Source organism: Tursiops truncatus, chromosome 9 (assembly GCF_011762595.2).
Source record: "Tursiops truncatus isolate mTurTru1 chromosome 9, mTurTru1.mat.Y, whole genome shotgun sequence".
In the NCBI taxonomy this organism is placed as follows: Eukaryota; Metazoa; Chordata; class Mammalia; order Artiodactyla; family Delphinidae; genus Tursiops; species Tursiops truncatus.
In genome coordinates, this window is record NC_047042.1 from 44,173,762 (window position 1) to 44,192,408 (window position 18,647).

General features: G+C 34.9%; 1 protein-coding gene across 2 annotated transcripts in view; it reads right to left on the reverse strand.

The window, feature by feature from the left end:
* Window positions 1-18,647, reverse strand: part of GLCCI1 (glucocorticoid induced 1) — a 120,140-nt gene that overhangs the window by 41,927 nt on the left and 59,566 nt on the right. For both annotated transcript variants that reach the window (XM_033863047.2, XM_033863046.2), the window contains exon 3: window positions 15,183-15,269. In XM_033863047.2, coding sequence (XP_033718938.1) covers window positions 15,183-15,269 — 87 coding nt within the window. The remainder of the gene's footprint in view (window positions 1-15,182; window positions 15,270-18,647) is intronic.

Consider the following 18,647-nt stretch of genomic DNA (forward strand, 5'->3'; position numbering starts at 1 on the left):
TGTCTGAGGGTTCCAGATGCTCTTCATTCTTGCTAACACTCAGCATTTTCTGTCATTTAAATTACAGTCATTGTAGTAGGTGTGTAGTTGTATCTCATGGTTTAAATCTGCATTTGCCTAATGAGGTTGAACACCTTTTCATGTGGTCATTTTCCATCCATACATCTTTGATGAAATACTTCTATCAAAGTCTTCCCCTTTTAAGTGCATTGTCTTCTTACTGATTTTTAAGAGTTCTTTATACATTCCAGATATAAGTCCTATATCAGATATGATTTGCTAATATTTCTGTCTGGGGCTTGTCTTATCATTCCTTTAGTCATGTAGTGTAAACGTTCATTTAAATGAAGTTCAGTTTTTTTTCTTTTATGGCCTTACTCCTGGTGTTGTATCTAAAACTGCTTTGCCTAATCCAAGGTCTTCTAGAAGATCTAAAATTTTAGAGCTTATATTTAGGACTATGATTCATTTTGAGTTCATTTATCTCTACAGTGAGTGTCAAGGACCTAACTATTTTTCCTATATATGAATATGTAATTATTCCAGTACCAGTTACCAGAAACGCTGTCCTTTTCAACTGAATTGCGTTGGCAGCTGTGTCGAATATTAACTGACCATAAAATATAAGGGTTTATTCATTGATTCACAATTTTGAATCATTTATCTATATTTCTTCTTTATGCTAATATTTTGCCAAATTTATTAATATAGATTTATAAGAAAGTATTGAAATTGTACCACGCAAGTCCTCCAAAGTTTTCCTTCTTTTCAAAATTACTTTCGGCCAATCTAGGCCCTTTACATTTCCACATAAATTTTAGTATTAGCTTGTCAATTTTTACCAAAAACAAAAACGCTGGGAAGAAAACAGGGATTATACTGAATCAATTTGGGTAGAATTACCATTTTAATAATAATACTGAGTCTTCCAATCCATGAACAAACTGTCTATCCATTTATTTAAATCTTTTAAAATTTTGTCCAGCAGTGTTTTGTTTTCAGTGTATAAATCTTGAACTGCTGTTGCTTAATTTATTCCTAAATATTATAATATTTTTGATGCAACTGTAATTGTTTTCTGATTTAGGGGATTGTTCATATCTGATATCTAGACAAGCGCTTGATTCCTTTCTTTTTTTATTATCTATTTTACACATATTAGTGTATATATATCAATCCCAATCTCCCAATTCATCCCACCACCAGGCCTTCCCCGCTTACCCCCCTTGGTGTCCATATGTTTGTTCTCTACATTTGTGTCTCTATTTGGGCCTTGCACACCGGTTCATCTGTACCATATTCATAGATTCCACATATATGTATTAATATACAATATTGGTTCTTCTGACTTACTTCACTCTGTATGACAGTCTCTCGGTCCATCCCCATCTCTACAAATGACCCAATTTCGTTCCTTTTTATGGCTGAGTAATATTCCATTGTATATATGTACCACCTCTGCTTTATCAATTCATCTGTCGATGGGCATTTAGGTTCCTTCCATGACCTAGCTATTGTAAACAGTGCTGCAATGAACATTGGGGTGCATGTGTCTTTTTGAATTATGGTTTTCTCTGGGTATATGCCCAGGAGTGGGATTGCTGGGTCATATAGTAATTCTATTTTTAGTTTTTTAAGGAACCTCCATACTGTTCTCCATAGTGGCTGTATCAATTTACATTCCCACCAACAGTGCAAGAGGAGAAGATAGTGGAGTAGAAGGACGTGCGCTCACTCCCTCTTGTGAGAGCACCGGAATCGCAAGTAACTGCTGAACAATCATTGACAGGAAGACACTGGAACTCAGCAAAAAAGATACCCCACATCCAAATACAAACAAGAAACCACAATGAGATGGTAGGAGGGGTCACAATAAAATCAATTCCCATAACTGCTGGGTGGCTGACTCACAAACTGGAAAACACTTATACCACAGAAGTCCACCCACTGGAGTGAAGGTTCTGAGCCTCATTTCAGGCTTCCCAACCTGGGGGTCTGGCAAAGGAGGAGGAATTCCTAGAGAATCACACTTTGAAGGCTAGCGCGATTTGACTGCAGGACTTCAACAGGACTGGGGGAAACAGAGACTCCACTCTTGGAGGGCACACACAAAGTAGTGTGCGCGTCGGGACCCAGGGGAAGGAGCAGTGATCCCACAGGAGACTGAATCAGACCTACCTGCTAGTGTTGGAGGGTCTCCTGCAGAGGCGGGGGGTGGCTGTAGCTCACTGTGGGGACACGGACACTGACAGCAGAAGTTCTGGGAAGTATTCCTTGTCATGAGCCCTCCCAGAGTCCACCATTAGCCCAACCAAAGAGCCAGGTAGGCTCCACTGTTGGGTCGCCTCAGGCCAAACAACCAACAGGTAAGGAACCCAGCCCCACCAATCATCAGACAAGTGGATTAAAGTTTTACTGAGCTCTGCCCACCAGAGCAACACCGAGCTGTATCCAACCTTCCCATCAGGAAACTTGCACAAGCCTCGTAGATAGCCTCATCCACCAGAGGGCAGACAGCAGAAGCAAGAGGAACTACAGTCCGCAGCCTGTGGAACAAAAACCACATTCACAGAAAGACAAGATGAAAAGGCAGAGAGCTATGTACCAGATAAAGGAACAAGAAAAAAACCCCAGAAAAACAACTAAATAAAGTGGAGATAGGCAACCTTCCAGAAAAAGAATTCAGAATAATGATAGTGAAGGTGATCCAGGACCTTGGAAAAAGAATGGAGGCAAAGATCAAGACGATGCAAGACATGTTTAACACAGACGTAGAAGAATTAAACAACAAACACCTACAAGAATTAAAGAAAAAACAAACAGAGCTGAAAAATACAATAACTGAAATGAAAATACACTAGAAGGAATCAAGAGCAGAAAAACTGAGGCAGCAGAACGGATAAGTGACCTGGAAGACAGAATGGTGGAATTCACTGCTGCAGAACAGAATAAAGAAAAAAGAATGAAATGAAGACAGCCTAAGAGACCTCTGGGACAACATTAAACACAACAACATCGCATTATAGGGGTCCCAGAAGGCAAAGAGAGAGAGGAAGGACCAGAGAAAATATCTGAAGAGATTATAGTCGAAAACTTTCCTAACATGGGAAAGGAAATAGCCACCCAAGTCCAGAAAGCGCAGAGAGTCCCAGGCAGGATAAACCCAAGGAGAAACACACCAAGACACATAGTAATCAAATTGATAACAATTAAAGACAAAGAAAAATTACTGAAAGCAACAAGGGAAAAATGAGAAATAACATACAAGGGAGTTCCCATAACATTAACCACTGATTTCTCAGCAGAAACTCTACAAGCCATAAGGGAGTGGCATGATATATTTAAAGTGATGAAAAGAAAGAACCTACAACCAAGATTATTCTACCCAGCAAGGATCTCATTCAAATTCCATGGAGAAATCAAAAGCTTCACAGACAAGCAGAAGCTAAGAGAATTCAGCACCACCAAACCAGCTCTACAACAAAGGCTATAGGAACTTCTCTAAGTGAGAAACATAACAGAAGAAAAGGACCTACAAAAACAAACCCATAACAATTAAGAAAATGGTCATAGGAACATACATATCGATAATTACCTTAAACGTGAATGGATTAAATGCTCCAACCAAAAGACACAGGCTCACTGAATGGACACAAAAACAAGACCCATATATATGCAATCTACAATAGACCCACTTCAGACCTAGGGACACATACAGACTGAAAGTGAGGGGATGGAAAAAGATATTCCATGCAAATGGAAATCAAAAGAAACCTGGAGTAGCAATACTCATATCAGATAAAATAGACTTTAAAAGAAAAAATGTAACAAGAGGCAAGGAAGGACACTACATAATGATCAAGGGATCAATCCAAGAAGAAGATATAATAATTATAAATATATATGCAACCAACATAGGAGCATCTCAATACATAAGGCAAAGGCTAACAGCTATAAAAGAGGAAATTGACAGTAACACAATAATAGTGGGGGACTTTGACACCTCACTTACACCAGTGGACAGATCATCCAGACAGAAAATTAACAAGGAAACACAAGCTTTAAATGACACAACAGACCAGATAGATGTAATTCATACTTATAGGACATTCCATCCGAAAACAGCAGATTACACTTTCTTCTCAAGTGCACATGGAAAATTCTCCAGCATAGATCACATCTTGGGTCACAGTGCAAGCCACAGTAAATTTAAGAAAATTGAAATCATATCCAGCATCTTTTCTGACCACAACACTATGAGATTAGAAATGAATTACAGGGGAAAAAAATGTAAAAAACACGAACACATGGAGGCTAAACAATACATTACTAAATAACCAAGAGATCACTGAAGAAATCAAAGAGGAAATCAAAAATACAATCCCACCTCAAGAATCAAGAAAAATCTCAAATAAACAACCTAACCTTACACCTAAAGCAATCAGAGAAAGAACAAAGAAACGTATGGACACCAAGGGGGGAAAGTGGCGGGGGGCAGTGGTGGTGGTGGTGTGATGAATTGGACAATTGAGATTGACATATATACACTAATATGTATAAAATGGATAACTAATAAGAACCTGCTGTAAAAAATATAAATTTTAAAAAGTCTGTGTTTGAAAAAAAAAAAAGAACAGTGCAAGAGGGTTCCCTTTCTCCACACCCTCTCCAGCACTTATTGTTTGTAGATTTCTTGATGATGTCCATTCTAAACAGTGTGAGGTGATACCTTCATTGTAGTTTTGATTTGCATTTCTCTAATAATTAGTGATGGTGAGCAGCTTTTCATGTGCTTCTTGGCCATCTGTATGTCTTCTTTGGAGAAATGTCTATTTAGGTCTTCTTCCTATTTTTTAATTGCGCTGTTTATTAATATTGAGCTGCACGAGCTGTTTATATATTGTGGAGATTAATCCTTTGTCCGGTGATTCCTTTGCAAGTATTTTCTCCCATTGTGAGGGTTGTCTTTTCATCTTGTTTATAGTTTCCTTTGCTGTGCAAAAGCTTTAAGTTTCATTAGGTCCCATTTGTTTATTTCTGTTTTTATTTCCATTACTCTATGAGGTGGGTTAAAAAAGATCCTGCTGTGATTTATGTCAAAGAGTGTGCTTCCTATGTTTTCCTCCAAGAGTTTTATATAGTGTCTGGTCTTACATTTAGGTCTTTAATCCGTTTTGAGTTTTGCGGGGTTTTTTAGTTTATTAATTTATTTTATTTACTTATTTTTGGCTGCATTGGGCCTTCGCTGCTGTGTGCGGGCTTCCTCTAGTTGCAGGGAGTGGGGCTACTCTTCATTGTAGTGCACCTGCTTCTCATTGCGGTGGCTTCTCTTGTTGCAGAGCATAGGCTCTAGGCACGCGGCCTTCAGTAGTTGTGGCTCGCGGGCTCTAAAGCGCAGGCTCAGTAGTTGTGGCACACTGGCTTAGCTGCTCCATGGCATATGGGATCTTCCTGGACCAGGGCTTGAACCTGTGTCCCCTGCATTGGCAGGCAGATGCTTAACCGCTGCACCACCAGGGAAGCCCTTGAGTTTATTTTTGTGTATGGTGTTAGAGGGTGTTCTAATTTCATTCTTTTACACGTAGCTGCCCAGTTTTCCTAGCACCACTTATTGAAGAGCCTGTCTTTTCTCCATTGTATATTCTTGCCTCCTTTGTCAAAGATAAGGTAACCATATGTGCATGGGTTTATCTCTGGGCTTCTAATCCTATTCCATTGATCTATATTTCTGTTTTTGTGCCAGTACCATAGTATCCTGATTACTGTAGCATTGTAGTATAGTTTGAAGTCAGGGAGCATGATTCCTCCAGTTCTGTTTTTTCCCCCTCAAGATTGCTTTGGTTATTCGGGATCTTTTGTGTCTCCATACAAATTTGAAGATTTTGTCTTCTACTTCTGGAAAAAATGCCATTGGCAATTTGATAGGTAATGCACTGAATCTGTAGATTGCTTTGTGTAGTATAGTCATTTTCACAATATTGATTCTTCCAATCCAAGAACATGGTATATCTCTCCATTTGTGTCACCTTTGATTTCTTTTATCAGTGTCTTATAGTTTTCTGAGTACAGGCCTTTTACCTCCTTAGGCAGGTTTATTCCTAGGTGTTTTATTCTTTTTGCTGCAATAGTGAATGGGACTGTTTCCCTAATTTCTCCTTCTGATCTTTCATTGTTAGTGTATAGGAATGCAAGAGATTTCTGTGCATTAATTTTGTAACCTGCAACTTTACTAAATTCATTGATTAGCTTTAGTAGTTTTCTGGTGGCATCTTTAGGATTCTCTATGTATAGTGTCATGTCATCTGCAAACAGTGACAGTTTAACTTCTTCTTTTCCAATTTCTATTCCTTTTATTTCTTTTTCTTCCCTGATTGCCATGGATAGGACTTCCAAAACTATGTTGAATAATAGTGTCGAGAGTGGACATCCTTGTCTTGTTCCTGATCTTAGAGGAAATGCTTTCAGTTTTTCATCATTGAGAATGATGTTTGCTGTGGGTTTGTTGTATATGGCCCTTATTATGTTGAGGTAGTTCCCTCTATGCCCACTTTCTGGAGAGTTTTTATCATAAATGGGTGTTGAATTTTGTCAAAAGCTTTTTCTGCATCTATTGAGATGATCATATGGCTTTTATTCTTCAGTTTGTTAATGTGGTGTATCACATTGATTGATTTGCATATATTGAAGAATCCTTGCATCCCTGGGATAACTCCCACTTGATCATGGTGTATGATCCTTTTAATATGTTGTTGGATTCTGTTTGCTAGTATTTTGTTGAGAATCTTTCCATCTATATTCATCAGTGATATTGGTGTGTAATTTTCTTTTCTTGTAGTATCTTTGTCTGGTTTTGGTATCAGGGTGATGGTGGCCTCATAGAATGAGTTTGGGAGTGTTCCTTTCTCTGCAATTTTTTGGAAGAGTTTGAGAAGGACGGATGTTAGCTCTTCTCTAAATGTTTGATAGAATTCACCTGTGAAGCCATCTGGTCCTGGACTTTTGTTTGTTGGAAGAGTTTTAATCACAGTTTCAATCTCATTACTTGTTATTAGCCTGTTGATATTTTGTTTCTTCCGGGTTCAGTCTTGGAAGGTTATACCTTTCTAAGAATTTGTCCATTTCTTCCAGGTTGTCCATTTTATTGGCATAGAGTTGCTTGTAGTAGTCTCTTAGGATGCTTTGTATTTGTATTTCTGCAGTGTCTGTTGTAACTTCTTTTTCATTTCTAATTTTATTGATTTGAGTCCTCTCCATCTTTTTCGTGATGAGTCTGGCTAATGGTTTATCAATTTTGTTTATCTTCTCAAAGAACCAGCTTTTAGTTTTATTGATCTTTGCTATTCTTTTCTGTTTATTTCTACTCTGATCTTTATGATTTCTTTCCTTCTGCTAACTTTGGGTTTTGTTTGTTCTTCTTTCTCTAGTTCCTTTAGGTGCGAGGTGAGATTATTTACTAGAGATTTTTCTTGTTTCTTTAGGTAGGCTTGTATAGCTATGAACTTCCCTCTTAGAACTGCTTTTGCTGCATCCCATAGGTTTTGGATTGTCGTGTTTTCATTGTCATTTGTCTCTAGGTATTTTTTGATTTCCTCTTTGATTTCTTCAGTGACCTCTTGGTTATTTAGTAATGTATTGTTTAGCCTCCATGTGTTTGTGTTTTTTACGTTTTTTTCCCTGTAATTCATTTCTGATCTCAGAGTGTTGTGGTCAGAAAATATGGTTGATAATGATTTCAATTTTCTTAAATTTACTGAGGCTTGATTTGTGACCCAAGATGTGATGTATCCTGGAGAATGTTCCATGCACACTTGAGAGGAAAGTGTAATCTGCTGTTTTTGGATGGAATGTCCTATAAATATCAATTAAATCTATCTGGTCTATTGTGTCATTTAAAGCTTCTGTTTCCTTATTTATTTTCATTTTGGATGATCTGTCCATTGTGTTACTGTCGATTTCCTCTTTTCTAGCTGTTAGCAGTTGCCTTATGTATTGAGGTGCTCCTATGTTGGGTGCATATATATTTATAATTGTTTTATCTTCTTCTTGGATTGATCCCTTGATCATTATGTAGTATCCTTCTTTGTCTCTTGTAACATTCTTTATTTTAAAGTCTATTTTATCTGATATGAGTATTGCTATTCCAGCTTTGATTTCCATTTGCATGGAATATCTTTTTCTATCCCCTCACTTTGAGTCTGTATGTGTCCCTAGGTCTGAAGTGGGTCCCTTGTAGATGGGATATATATGGGTCTTGTTTTTGTATTCATTCAGCAAGCCTGTGTCTTTTGGTTGGCGCATTTAATCCATTCACATTTAAGGCAATTATTGATATATACGTTCCTGTTACCTTTTTCTTAATTATTTTGGGTTTATTTTTGTAGGTCCTTTTCTTCTCTTGTGTTTCCCACTAAGAGAAGTTCCTTTAGCCTTTGTTGTACAGCTGGTTTGGTGGTGCCGAATTCTCTTTCCTTTTGCTTGTCTGTAAAGTTTTTGATTTTTCCATCAAATCTGAATGAGATCCTTGCTGGGTAATCTTGTTTGTAGATTCTTCCCTTTCACCACTTTAAATATATCATGCCAGTCCCTTCTGGCTTGTAGAGTTTCTGCTGAGAAATCAGCTGTTAACCTTACAGGAGTTCCCTTGTATGTTATTTGTTGTTTTTCCCTTGTTGCTTTTAATAATTTTTGGTTGTCTTTAATTTTTGTCAATTTGATTACTATGTGTGTTGGCGTGTTTCTCCTTGGGTTTATCTGCCTGGGAGTCTCTGTGCTTCCTGAACCTGGGTGGCTATTTCCTTTCCCCTGTTAGGGACGTTTTTGACTATAATCTCTTCAAATATTTTCTCAGCCTCTTTCTCTCTTCTCCTTCTGGGGCCCCTATAATGAGAATGTTGTTGCGTTTAATGTTGTCCCAGAGGTCTCTTAGGCTGTCTTCGTTTCTTTTCATTTTTTTTTCTTTATTCTGTTAAACGGAAGTGATTTTCACCATTCTGTCTTCCAGGTCAGTTATCTGTTCTTCTCCCTGAGTTATTCTGCTATTGATTCCTTCTAGTGTATTTTTCATTTCAGTTATTCTATTGTTTATCTCTGTTTGTTTGTTCTTTAATTCTTCTAGATCTTTGTTAAACATTCCTTGCATCTTCTTGATCTTTGCCTTCAATGTTTTTCCGAGGTCCTGTATCATCGTCGCTATCATCATTCTGAATCCTTTTTTAGAAGGTTGCCTATCTCCACTGCATTTAGTTGGTTTTCTGGTGTTTTATCTTGTTCCTTCATCTGGTACATAGTACTCTGCCTTTTCCTTTTGTCGATCTTTCTGTGAATGTGGTTTTTGTTCCACAGGCTGCAGGATTGTAGTTCTTTTTGCTTCTGCTGTCTGCCCTCTGGTCGCATAGACTCTACCTTTAATCAGTTTTCACAACTGTGACAGCACATTTGATTCTCCTGCTAGCGTTGGAAGGTCGGCTGCAGAGGCAGGGGGCGGCTGTGGCTCACCGCAGGGACAAGGACACTGGCAGCAGAAGTTCTGGGAAGTACTCCTTGGTGTGAACCCCCCCAGAGTCCACCATTCACCCCACCAAAGTGCCTGTAAGCTCCAGTGGTGGGTCGCCTCAGGCCAAACAACCAAACACTTGATTTCTGTATGTTGATCTTTTTTTCTGCAACCTTGTTAAACTTGTATTAGTTCTAGTAATATATTTATATGTTCCCTATAATTTCTACATATAGGATCATGTATCTGTGAATGAAGGCAGTTTTACCACTTCCTTAACAATCTGGATGTCTTTTATTCATTTTTCTTGCCTGACTAGAACCTCCTGCGCAAGTGAATAGAAGTGGTGACAAGGTGACAGTGGACATCACTATCTTATTTCTTATCTTAGAGGAAAGCATTCTTGCTTTCACCATTGAATATGATATTCTCTGTACGTTTTTCATAAATGCTCTTTAACAGGCAGAGAAAATTCTTTTTTATTCCTGGTTTGTTTAGAGATTTTTATCATGAATGGATGCTGCACTTTGGCAAAAGCTTTCTGTGACTCTACTGAGATAATTATGCAGTTTTGTTTCTTTATTTTATTAATGTAGTAGTGTTTATTACATTAATTGAATTTTGGATCTTAAAAGAACTCTGCATTTCTGGAACAAGTCGCATTTGCTTTTGGTGTATAATCCTTTATATAAGTTGCTGGATTTGGTTTGCTAATATTTTGTTAAGGATTTTTGCATCTACGTTCAAGAGAGATATTGATCTGAAATGTTAATGTCTTTGCCTGCCTTTGAAATCAGATAACTCTGGACTTATAAAATGAATTGGTAAGTGCTCCCTTCTCTTTTATTTTCTGAAAGAGTTTGTGAATGATTCACATTGTTTCTTCTCTGAATATTTGATAGAATTCACCAAATCCAATCCTGGGATTTTCTTTGTGGGAAGATTTTAAATTCCTCATTCAATTTATTTACTTGTTACAAGTCTGCTCATATTTTCTATTTGTTCTTAAATCAGTCTTGGTAATTTATTTCTAGTAATTTGTGTCTTGCTGGAATTTTATCCATCTTGGCTTATTTTCTAAATTGATGACATAAATTTGATTATAATATTCCATTATAATACTTTTAAGTTATGTAAGGTTGGTAGTAATGTCACCCCTTTCACTGCTGATTTTAGTAATTTGTGTGTTTTTTTTTCTTGGTCAGTCTAGCTAAAGGTTTGTCCACCTTGTTGATCTTTTCAAAGAACCAACTTTTAGTTTTATTGGCTTTTTTCCAGTATTTTTCTGTTTCATTGGTTTTTGCTATATTCTTTATGATTTCCTTTCTCTGCTTGCTTTTGCTCTGCTTTGCTCTTCTTTGTCTGGTTTCTTAAGATGGAAGCTTAAAGTAATGATTTGAGAATTTTCTCTTTTTCTTATATATGCACTTAAGGTATAAGTTTTCCTTGAAGCATTGCTTTACCTGTACACATAAATTCTAAGTTGTCTTTTTGCTTTCATTTATTTAAATATTTAAAATTTCCCTGTGGTACTAGGTAAGTGTTCTTTAATTGACAAATATTTGGGTTTGTTAAAGATTTCTTTCTGTTATATGACTTCAGTCCTGTGTAACCTACTGAGAGTTGTTTTATGGCCCAGTATATAGTCTTACCCAGAAAATGTTTCACACGTGTTTGAAAAGAATATGTATTCTGCAGTCAATGGGTAGAGTTTTCTATATATGTCAGTTAGGTCAAACGGACTGATGATACTGTTGAACTCCTCTATCTCCTTGCTGATTTCTACCTACTTAGTAGTTCTTTAAAGTATTGAGAGTAAGGTATTGAAATCCCCAATTAGAGAAACTGAATTTCTCCTTCCACAGTTTTGCTTCATGCATTTTGAGACTGTTGTTAGATGTACATACAATTTTTGACTGCTATATCTTCCTGAATGTACTGACCTTTAATCATTATGAAATGTCTCTATTTGTCTTCAGTAATACTTCTTGTCTTAAAGTCTGTTTTGTCTTGATGTTTCCTTATTACTGTCTTCATTGTGTATCTTTCCCCATCTTTTTACTTTCAACCTATTTGTGTCTTGGAATCTAACATGTGTTTCTTACAGACAACGTATAGCTGAGTGTTGCTTTTTTATCCAGTTTGACAATCTCTGCCTTTTGAATATAATGTTCACTCCATTCACATTTAATGTAATTAAATAGATTTATTCCTGCCATTTTGCTATTTTTCTATTTGTCACATCTTTTTTATTTCTCTCTTCCTCCTACACTGCTTTCTTTTGTGATAAATATTTTTTATTGTATCTTTTTAATCCATTTCTGATACTTTTTATTTTCTATTCTTATAGAGTTATTTTGTTAGCAACTGCTGTAGGGATTATAACATGAATTCTAATTTATTATAATCTACTTCAAAATAATATTTAATTCCAGTAAAAGAGAAACTATATTCCAAAATATGTCTTTTCCCTTGTTTTCTTCTGTGTTATTATTGTCATATATATTAAATGTATATTATAAACCCAACAACAGTGTTATAATTATTGTTTTATATAATCTTAGAAAAATGAGAAAAATCTATCTATAGACTGTTTTATATTTACCCACATATTTGCCAACACTCTTCAATTCTTCCTACTGATTTGAATTAAACTGGAGTCAATACCTTCAGTATTTCTTGTAAGACAGTCTAGTAGCAGGAAAGTCTCTCAATCTTTGTTTATCCAGGAATACTTTATTTCACCTTTATTTTAAAAGGCTGGGTTTTCTGAATATAGAATCCTTGGTTGATATTTTTCTTTTAGCACTTTGAATATGTCATGCTTTATGGTTTCCACTGTTTCTGATGAAAAATACCAGTTGTTAAATGTATTATTGGTCCCCTATGTGTAATGAGTCATTTTCTTCTTCCAGCTTCAAGATTTTCTCTTTCCTTTAGCTTTCAACAGTTTAACTATGATGTGTCTATGTGCAGCTCTGCGTGTTTTCCTACTTGGGGTTTGTTGAGCTTCTTGAATCTATATAGATTGTGTTTCATCAGATCTGGAAAGTTTTCTGCCATTATCTCTTCAAATATTTTTTAACTCCCCTCTCCTCCCCTCAGTCTCCCATTATGTGTATATGTATGAACTTAATGTTTCCCCACAGGCCTCTGAGGCTTGACTTTTCTTCAATCTTTTTCCCTCTGTTCTTTCAGAGTATATAAATTCTCCTGACCTATATTCAAATTCACTGATCCTTCTGCCATCTTAAATCTTCTATCAAACTCATCTAGTGAATTTTTTTTAATTACTATACTTTTTAATGCTACAGTTTCTGTTTGTATATTTTTTATAATAATTACATCTATGTGGAAATTCTTTATTCATTGCGTCACTGTGGTCCTACTTCCCTTTGATGCTTTAAACATGGTTTTCTTTAGTTCTTTGATCATACTTATAATAGCTGCTTTGATGTTTTAGTCTGCTAAATCCAACATATGGAGACACTTAGATACAGTTTCTATTGACTGTTTTTTTTTTCCTTAACTATGGGTCATCCTTTCTTGTTTCTTTGCATATCTCTAAATTTTCTGTTGAATGTTGGACATTTTAGATAATATATTGGAGCAACTCTAGATTCTGATTTTCTCTGAGGGTGGCTGATGGACTGAAAGTCTGTTTTCCCCACCATGTGTGGTTGCTGATATCTCTACTCCATTTTTCACCCCTCATTTTTCTTTCTATGACTGGCTTTTTAAGACCTTTTTAAGCTGGTCTCCAGTGTCACCTTAGTGTTTAGCCAAAAACTATTCAGAGATTTTACTCAAACATCTCAATCCAGTAAAGCTTCCACTCTCAGGATGTGTGTATATTTGAATGAGGATTTGTGTGTGAAATGAGGAGTGCATTCAAAGTTTGGGCCTTTTAAAAGTTGGCCTCAGATTTTACTACCACTAGGCCTGTTTGATCTCCTTTCCAGATATTCTTAGGCTCCACTAACCAGTGATACGTGGGTGACTGGGCCCACTTGATATTCTGCTGTGCCTGTCTACAGCCTCCAATCAACCTGTGATATGTGGTGAACTTACCAAGCCCCCAAGATTGTCTTACCTCCTAGAACTCTCTATAAAATCCTGCTACTCCATGAGTCTGTTGCTTGTCACAAATTAGACCACAATCTCAGACTAGCAGAGCCATTGGTCCTATTTGTTTGCAGCTAAGATTCTTACCCTGAGTTCAGTACTTTTCATGAATAAAGTTTCTCAATTTATTTGGTTGATTTCCAGAGTGATGAATTTGTTTTGACAGTTTTGTCCAGCTTTATGATTGCTTTGTGAGGGAAGTAATTAAATCTCTCACTCAGTCATGTCAGCCATTCCTTTTTTAATAGTGTATATCATGTATTGCTGTAGTCCAAAGTCAACTATACCTAATCTTGGCTATAACTTTGAGATTGTATTTACCTCTAAGATAAAAGAACAAATTTACTTTTTATTCAATATTACTCAATATTCTGTGCATAGATATGTACCTATTTTAGACTAGATATATTAGACTCAGCTTCCTTTGTTTTTTGTTGCTGTTGGGAAAAACTGATTTTGCGCATATGTGTTTGTGTGCATAGATAGGAGTTGAGGATTTCTGTACATCAATAATATAAAGAAGTTCCTAAAAATGTAATACAATCACAGGCAAAATCATGCTAATAGACTACTATATCTATTCAGTCCAGACACCACAGTATATGAGAAATACTGATAACCTATAGGATATGCAAATGATACTAAGAGGTATGGATACTATGGCATATGAAATATATTTGAGAGAAATGTCAATGTTTACTCTGGAGGAAAATGACATATTGCAAACCTTTCAAATATTTAAATTAGACTTATTCAATATTGATACAGAGGGCAGAGTCAAAACTTAGGGGTATAATTTTGAGTTCAATATAGTACAAAATAAACTAACAACTTAAGGGGCAACAAACAGAACTGGTTTGGTTTTCTTGCAAAGTGATAAGCTTTTCTCACTGAGAATGACTGTAATAGACTACATGAATGTTTTCTAAGAAGGAGTGTTTATGTAGGAGATGGACTAGATGACCTTCCAACTCTAAGTTTCTGTAATTTTATAAAAGCAAATAAATAAGAATTTAGATGGATAAAAGATAACACTACAGGAAAATAATCAAAAAATATATTAATACATAAAGTTATCATAATTTGGGTTATTCATAAGGGAATGGGTTATAATAACTGTTTCTCAAAGACATGGATTCCACTATACTATTGGGTCTCAAAGGGCAACAATATGCTGGATATCATTAAAAAGTATAAGAAACAGAAAACACTATCCTACCTTTGTAAAAATTGTGATCTATAGTTCTAGTTGCGGTAACTCAAGAATAAGAAAGCTGAAGTGGGAACAAAATATAACAAATAAACAAGACAAAATTACATAAAATCAGACTTCATTCTGGAAAGGCAAAAGCTGAGTGGGTACATAAGAAATATTTATAAAGAATATGAAGGGCACAAATAATGTAAACTCAGAATTGTTCACCAAAATGTGGAAGGCAACCCTTAAAACTCTGAGAGAGGTAAGTTTATCACAAATATAGGAAGTATCATTATATTCAGGAAATAGTTAAGATAATTTGCTAGGACCAAAGCAGCACACAGACTGAAAACAGAAGTGACTTACCTCTTTTAGTTGATCAGCACTTCCCCATGATGCAGAACGCTGATGTGATCTCTTTTCTGTGCCTTCTTCTACCCAACAGCTAGGTGTCTTTAAAAAAATAAGTAAAATAAAAAATAAAGAATTTTGCCTCTATCCTTAATCTCACAGCAAATCAAACATATTTCAAAATCTTAGCACATACCAATTAAAGGGTTATACTGAATACTAGGATGCCTTAAAAGCTAAGACTTTCATGACCCTGTGAAATGTTTATTATTCTGAATTAGATATGATCAATCTAAGATGTTTCTGAGTAATGTTACTCAAAACATTTGGTTTTTTACATCAACATTAAATTTATCAAATTCAAAGAGAACTGTGAAATATGTATATTGGTGTTTTTAAAGAGAATAGGCAAACTAATTATGAAATGTTATGTTTACTAAAGAGAAGTAGATTAACAGAACATGCTTAGAAGCAGTGGGGTTACAGATGACCTACATGTCAATACTTAGTTAGGTAAAGGGTTGAATGTACTATATTCTTTCTATACTCAGGAAAGAGTGTGTTAATAATAGTATCCTTTTTTGAAAAACATCAAGCATCTTTATATAAAAATATAAAGTTACTATAAAAATAGAAAAAGTTATTATAAAAATAAACAAGATTAAGCTAAACTATAATTTAAAACAATGCATCTTAAAGAAAACCTCAGCTACATGGCAGAAAACAGAATTGCTTTTACCTAAAACTTCATTTTCAGCGATTTAACCTATAACAGACACTACATCCAAACATAACACAAAACACTAAATGCCAAATAGTAAAATCATTTAGTACTTGTATTAAAAATTTTTAAATATTAAACTACCATCCTTAATATATGAGAAGACTCTTAGTGTAATGCAACTTAGGGAAAGTTAAAACCACTATTTTAAAACAGATATAGGGTAATGATTATCATATATAAATACTGGGTAAGCCAAAAGTTCACTGGGGTTTTTCTGTAACATCGTAGGGAAAAAACCCTAACGAACTTTTTGGCCAACCCAATATAAATATATATTGCTTCAAAAATTATTTTTTATTACATACAGAAAAGTTCATCATTCATATTGAGGCTGCACCTGTGACTTTACATAATACACAACTTATGAAGAAGCCATCAGTTCTATACAATTCAAAATGCTTGTGGACAAAGTTTTAAATAATTACCACCTCTTAAAAGTAATGATGCTGCAAAATAAAACCAATAACAATTGAATGCTAGTTGAATAAAAATACAAATAAACTGCTTAAACAGTTCAAATACTAAAGTGAAACTATTTAGTCATAATACTGAGTAAAATATTTTATTCACTTGGTAATGGCAAAGATAAGAGGTATTAATATATTAAACTGCTTGCAAATAATTAGTTATTAAATTTTCCTAATCTCAGTCCCAGATAAGAAAAACTACTCTGAAAATAATCCCCCCAAGTAGTCATATCTTTAATAATTTATGCTAAGATTATTCAATTATGACTTTGTTTTAGTCAAACTTTTATTTCGAGAATTTATATCCCTTAATACTTTTACCTTTCTACCAAGCAGAGGCATTGCTCTCATCAAAAATCAAATGATTAAGGATCACAATGTTTAAAACTCAAAAGCATATTCACAGAAAATGAATAAAATTTCTGGCATGTTCCATAATTAACAAAAACATTTATAACACTATTTTCATTTTGTATGGCTCTAACTTTTTCAAAGGAAATTTACATAAACTGTATCTCCAACTTAGAGTTAAATCAGTAGCCACAAAAATTCTGCAAATGCCTTAATACTGCCAAGCACACCAATGGCAAATGAAACTAAATCTGAGGTCTCTCATCTCAGAGTATCTTCTTTCTTCCTATTGTCATTCTTTTTTTAAAATTGAACGTGAAAACCTATTTGATTATTTCAGAATGTAGTATTGGTTATACAAAAGAAATACATAAACACTAACTACAAAAGAATATTTATGTTCCTGAAATCTATCTAGTAAAATATATAGTTTTTTTTAAAGTACAAAACCACTGGAAAAATCCTTTCAGTCATGTGGCTATAAAATTACATGTATATAAATTGTTTAAGCATATTCATCATAGTTTCAACTTTTCCAAAAAATACTCCCCAAAGAAAATTTTCATTTTAATTGCACATATATACTATTATATTCTAAAGACTGCATTGTCCAAAACAAAAGCTACTAGGCACATGTAATAATTTAAATTTAAATTAATGAAAATAAAACAAAAACTTCGGTTCTTTAATCTCATTAGCACGTTTCAAATACTCAATAACCACATGTGGCTAGAGGCTACCGGCTGCCATATAGGACAGCACAGATACAGCACATTTCCACCACTGCATAAAGTTCTATTGAGAGCAGTGTTTTATACATGTAATCATTAATTTTATTTTATTTATTTTTATTAGTCATCAATTTTATACACATCAATGTATACATGTCAATCCTAATCGCCCAATTCAGCACACCACCATCCCCACTCCACTGTGGTTTTCCCCCCTTGGTGTCCATACGTTTGTTCTCTACATCTGTGTCTCAACTTCTGCCCTGCAAACCGGTTCATCTGTACCAATTTTCTACAAACATGCGTTAATCTTGTTATATATATAATATATATAATTAATAATATTATTAATATATTAAAACTATATAAATAATATCAATATTATAATTACATGCTATTATTAATTAATATTATCATAATTAATAATGTATTCATAATAATAATATATTATTAATGTATTATATTAATGATATATTTTATATATATATAATATATATTATATAATAATAATATATATAACGCACATACATGCATTAATATACGGTATTTGTTTTTCTCTTTCTGACTTCACTCTGTATGACAGTCTCTAGATCCATCCACATCTCTACAAATGACTCAATTACGTTCTTTTTTATGGCTGAGTAAAATTCCATTGTATATATGTGCCACAACTTCTTTATCCATTCGTCTGTCGATGGGCATTTAGGTTGCTTCCATGACCTGGCTATTGTAAATAATGCTGCAATGAACATTGGGGTGCATGTGTCTTTTTGAATTATGGTTTTCTCTGGGTATACGCCCAGTAGTGGGATTGCTGGATCATATAGTAATTCTATTTTTGGTTTTTTAAGGAACCTCCATACTTTTCTCCATAGTGGCTGTATCAATTTACATTCCCACCAACAGTGCAAGAGGGGTCCCTTTTCTCCACACCCTATCCAGCACTTCTTGTTTGTAGATTTTCTGATGATGCCCATTCTAACTGGTGTGAAGTGATACCTCATTGTAGTTTTGATTTGTATGTCTCTAATAATTAGTGTGTTGAGCAGCTTTTCATGTGCTTCTTGGCCATCTGTATGTCTTCTTTGGAGAAATGTCTATATAGGTCTTCTGCCCATTTTTGGATTGGGTTGTTTGTTTCTTTAAT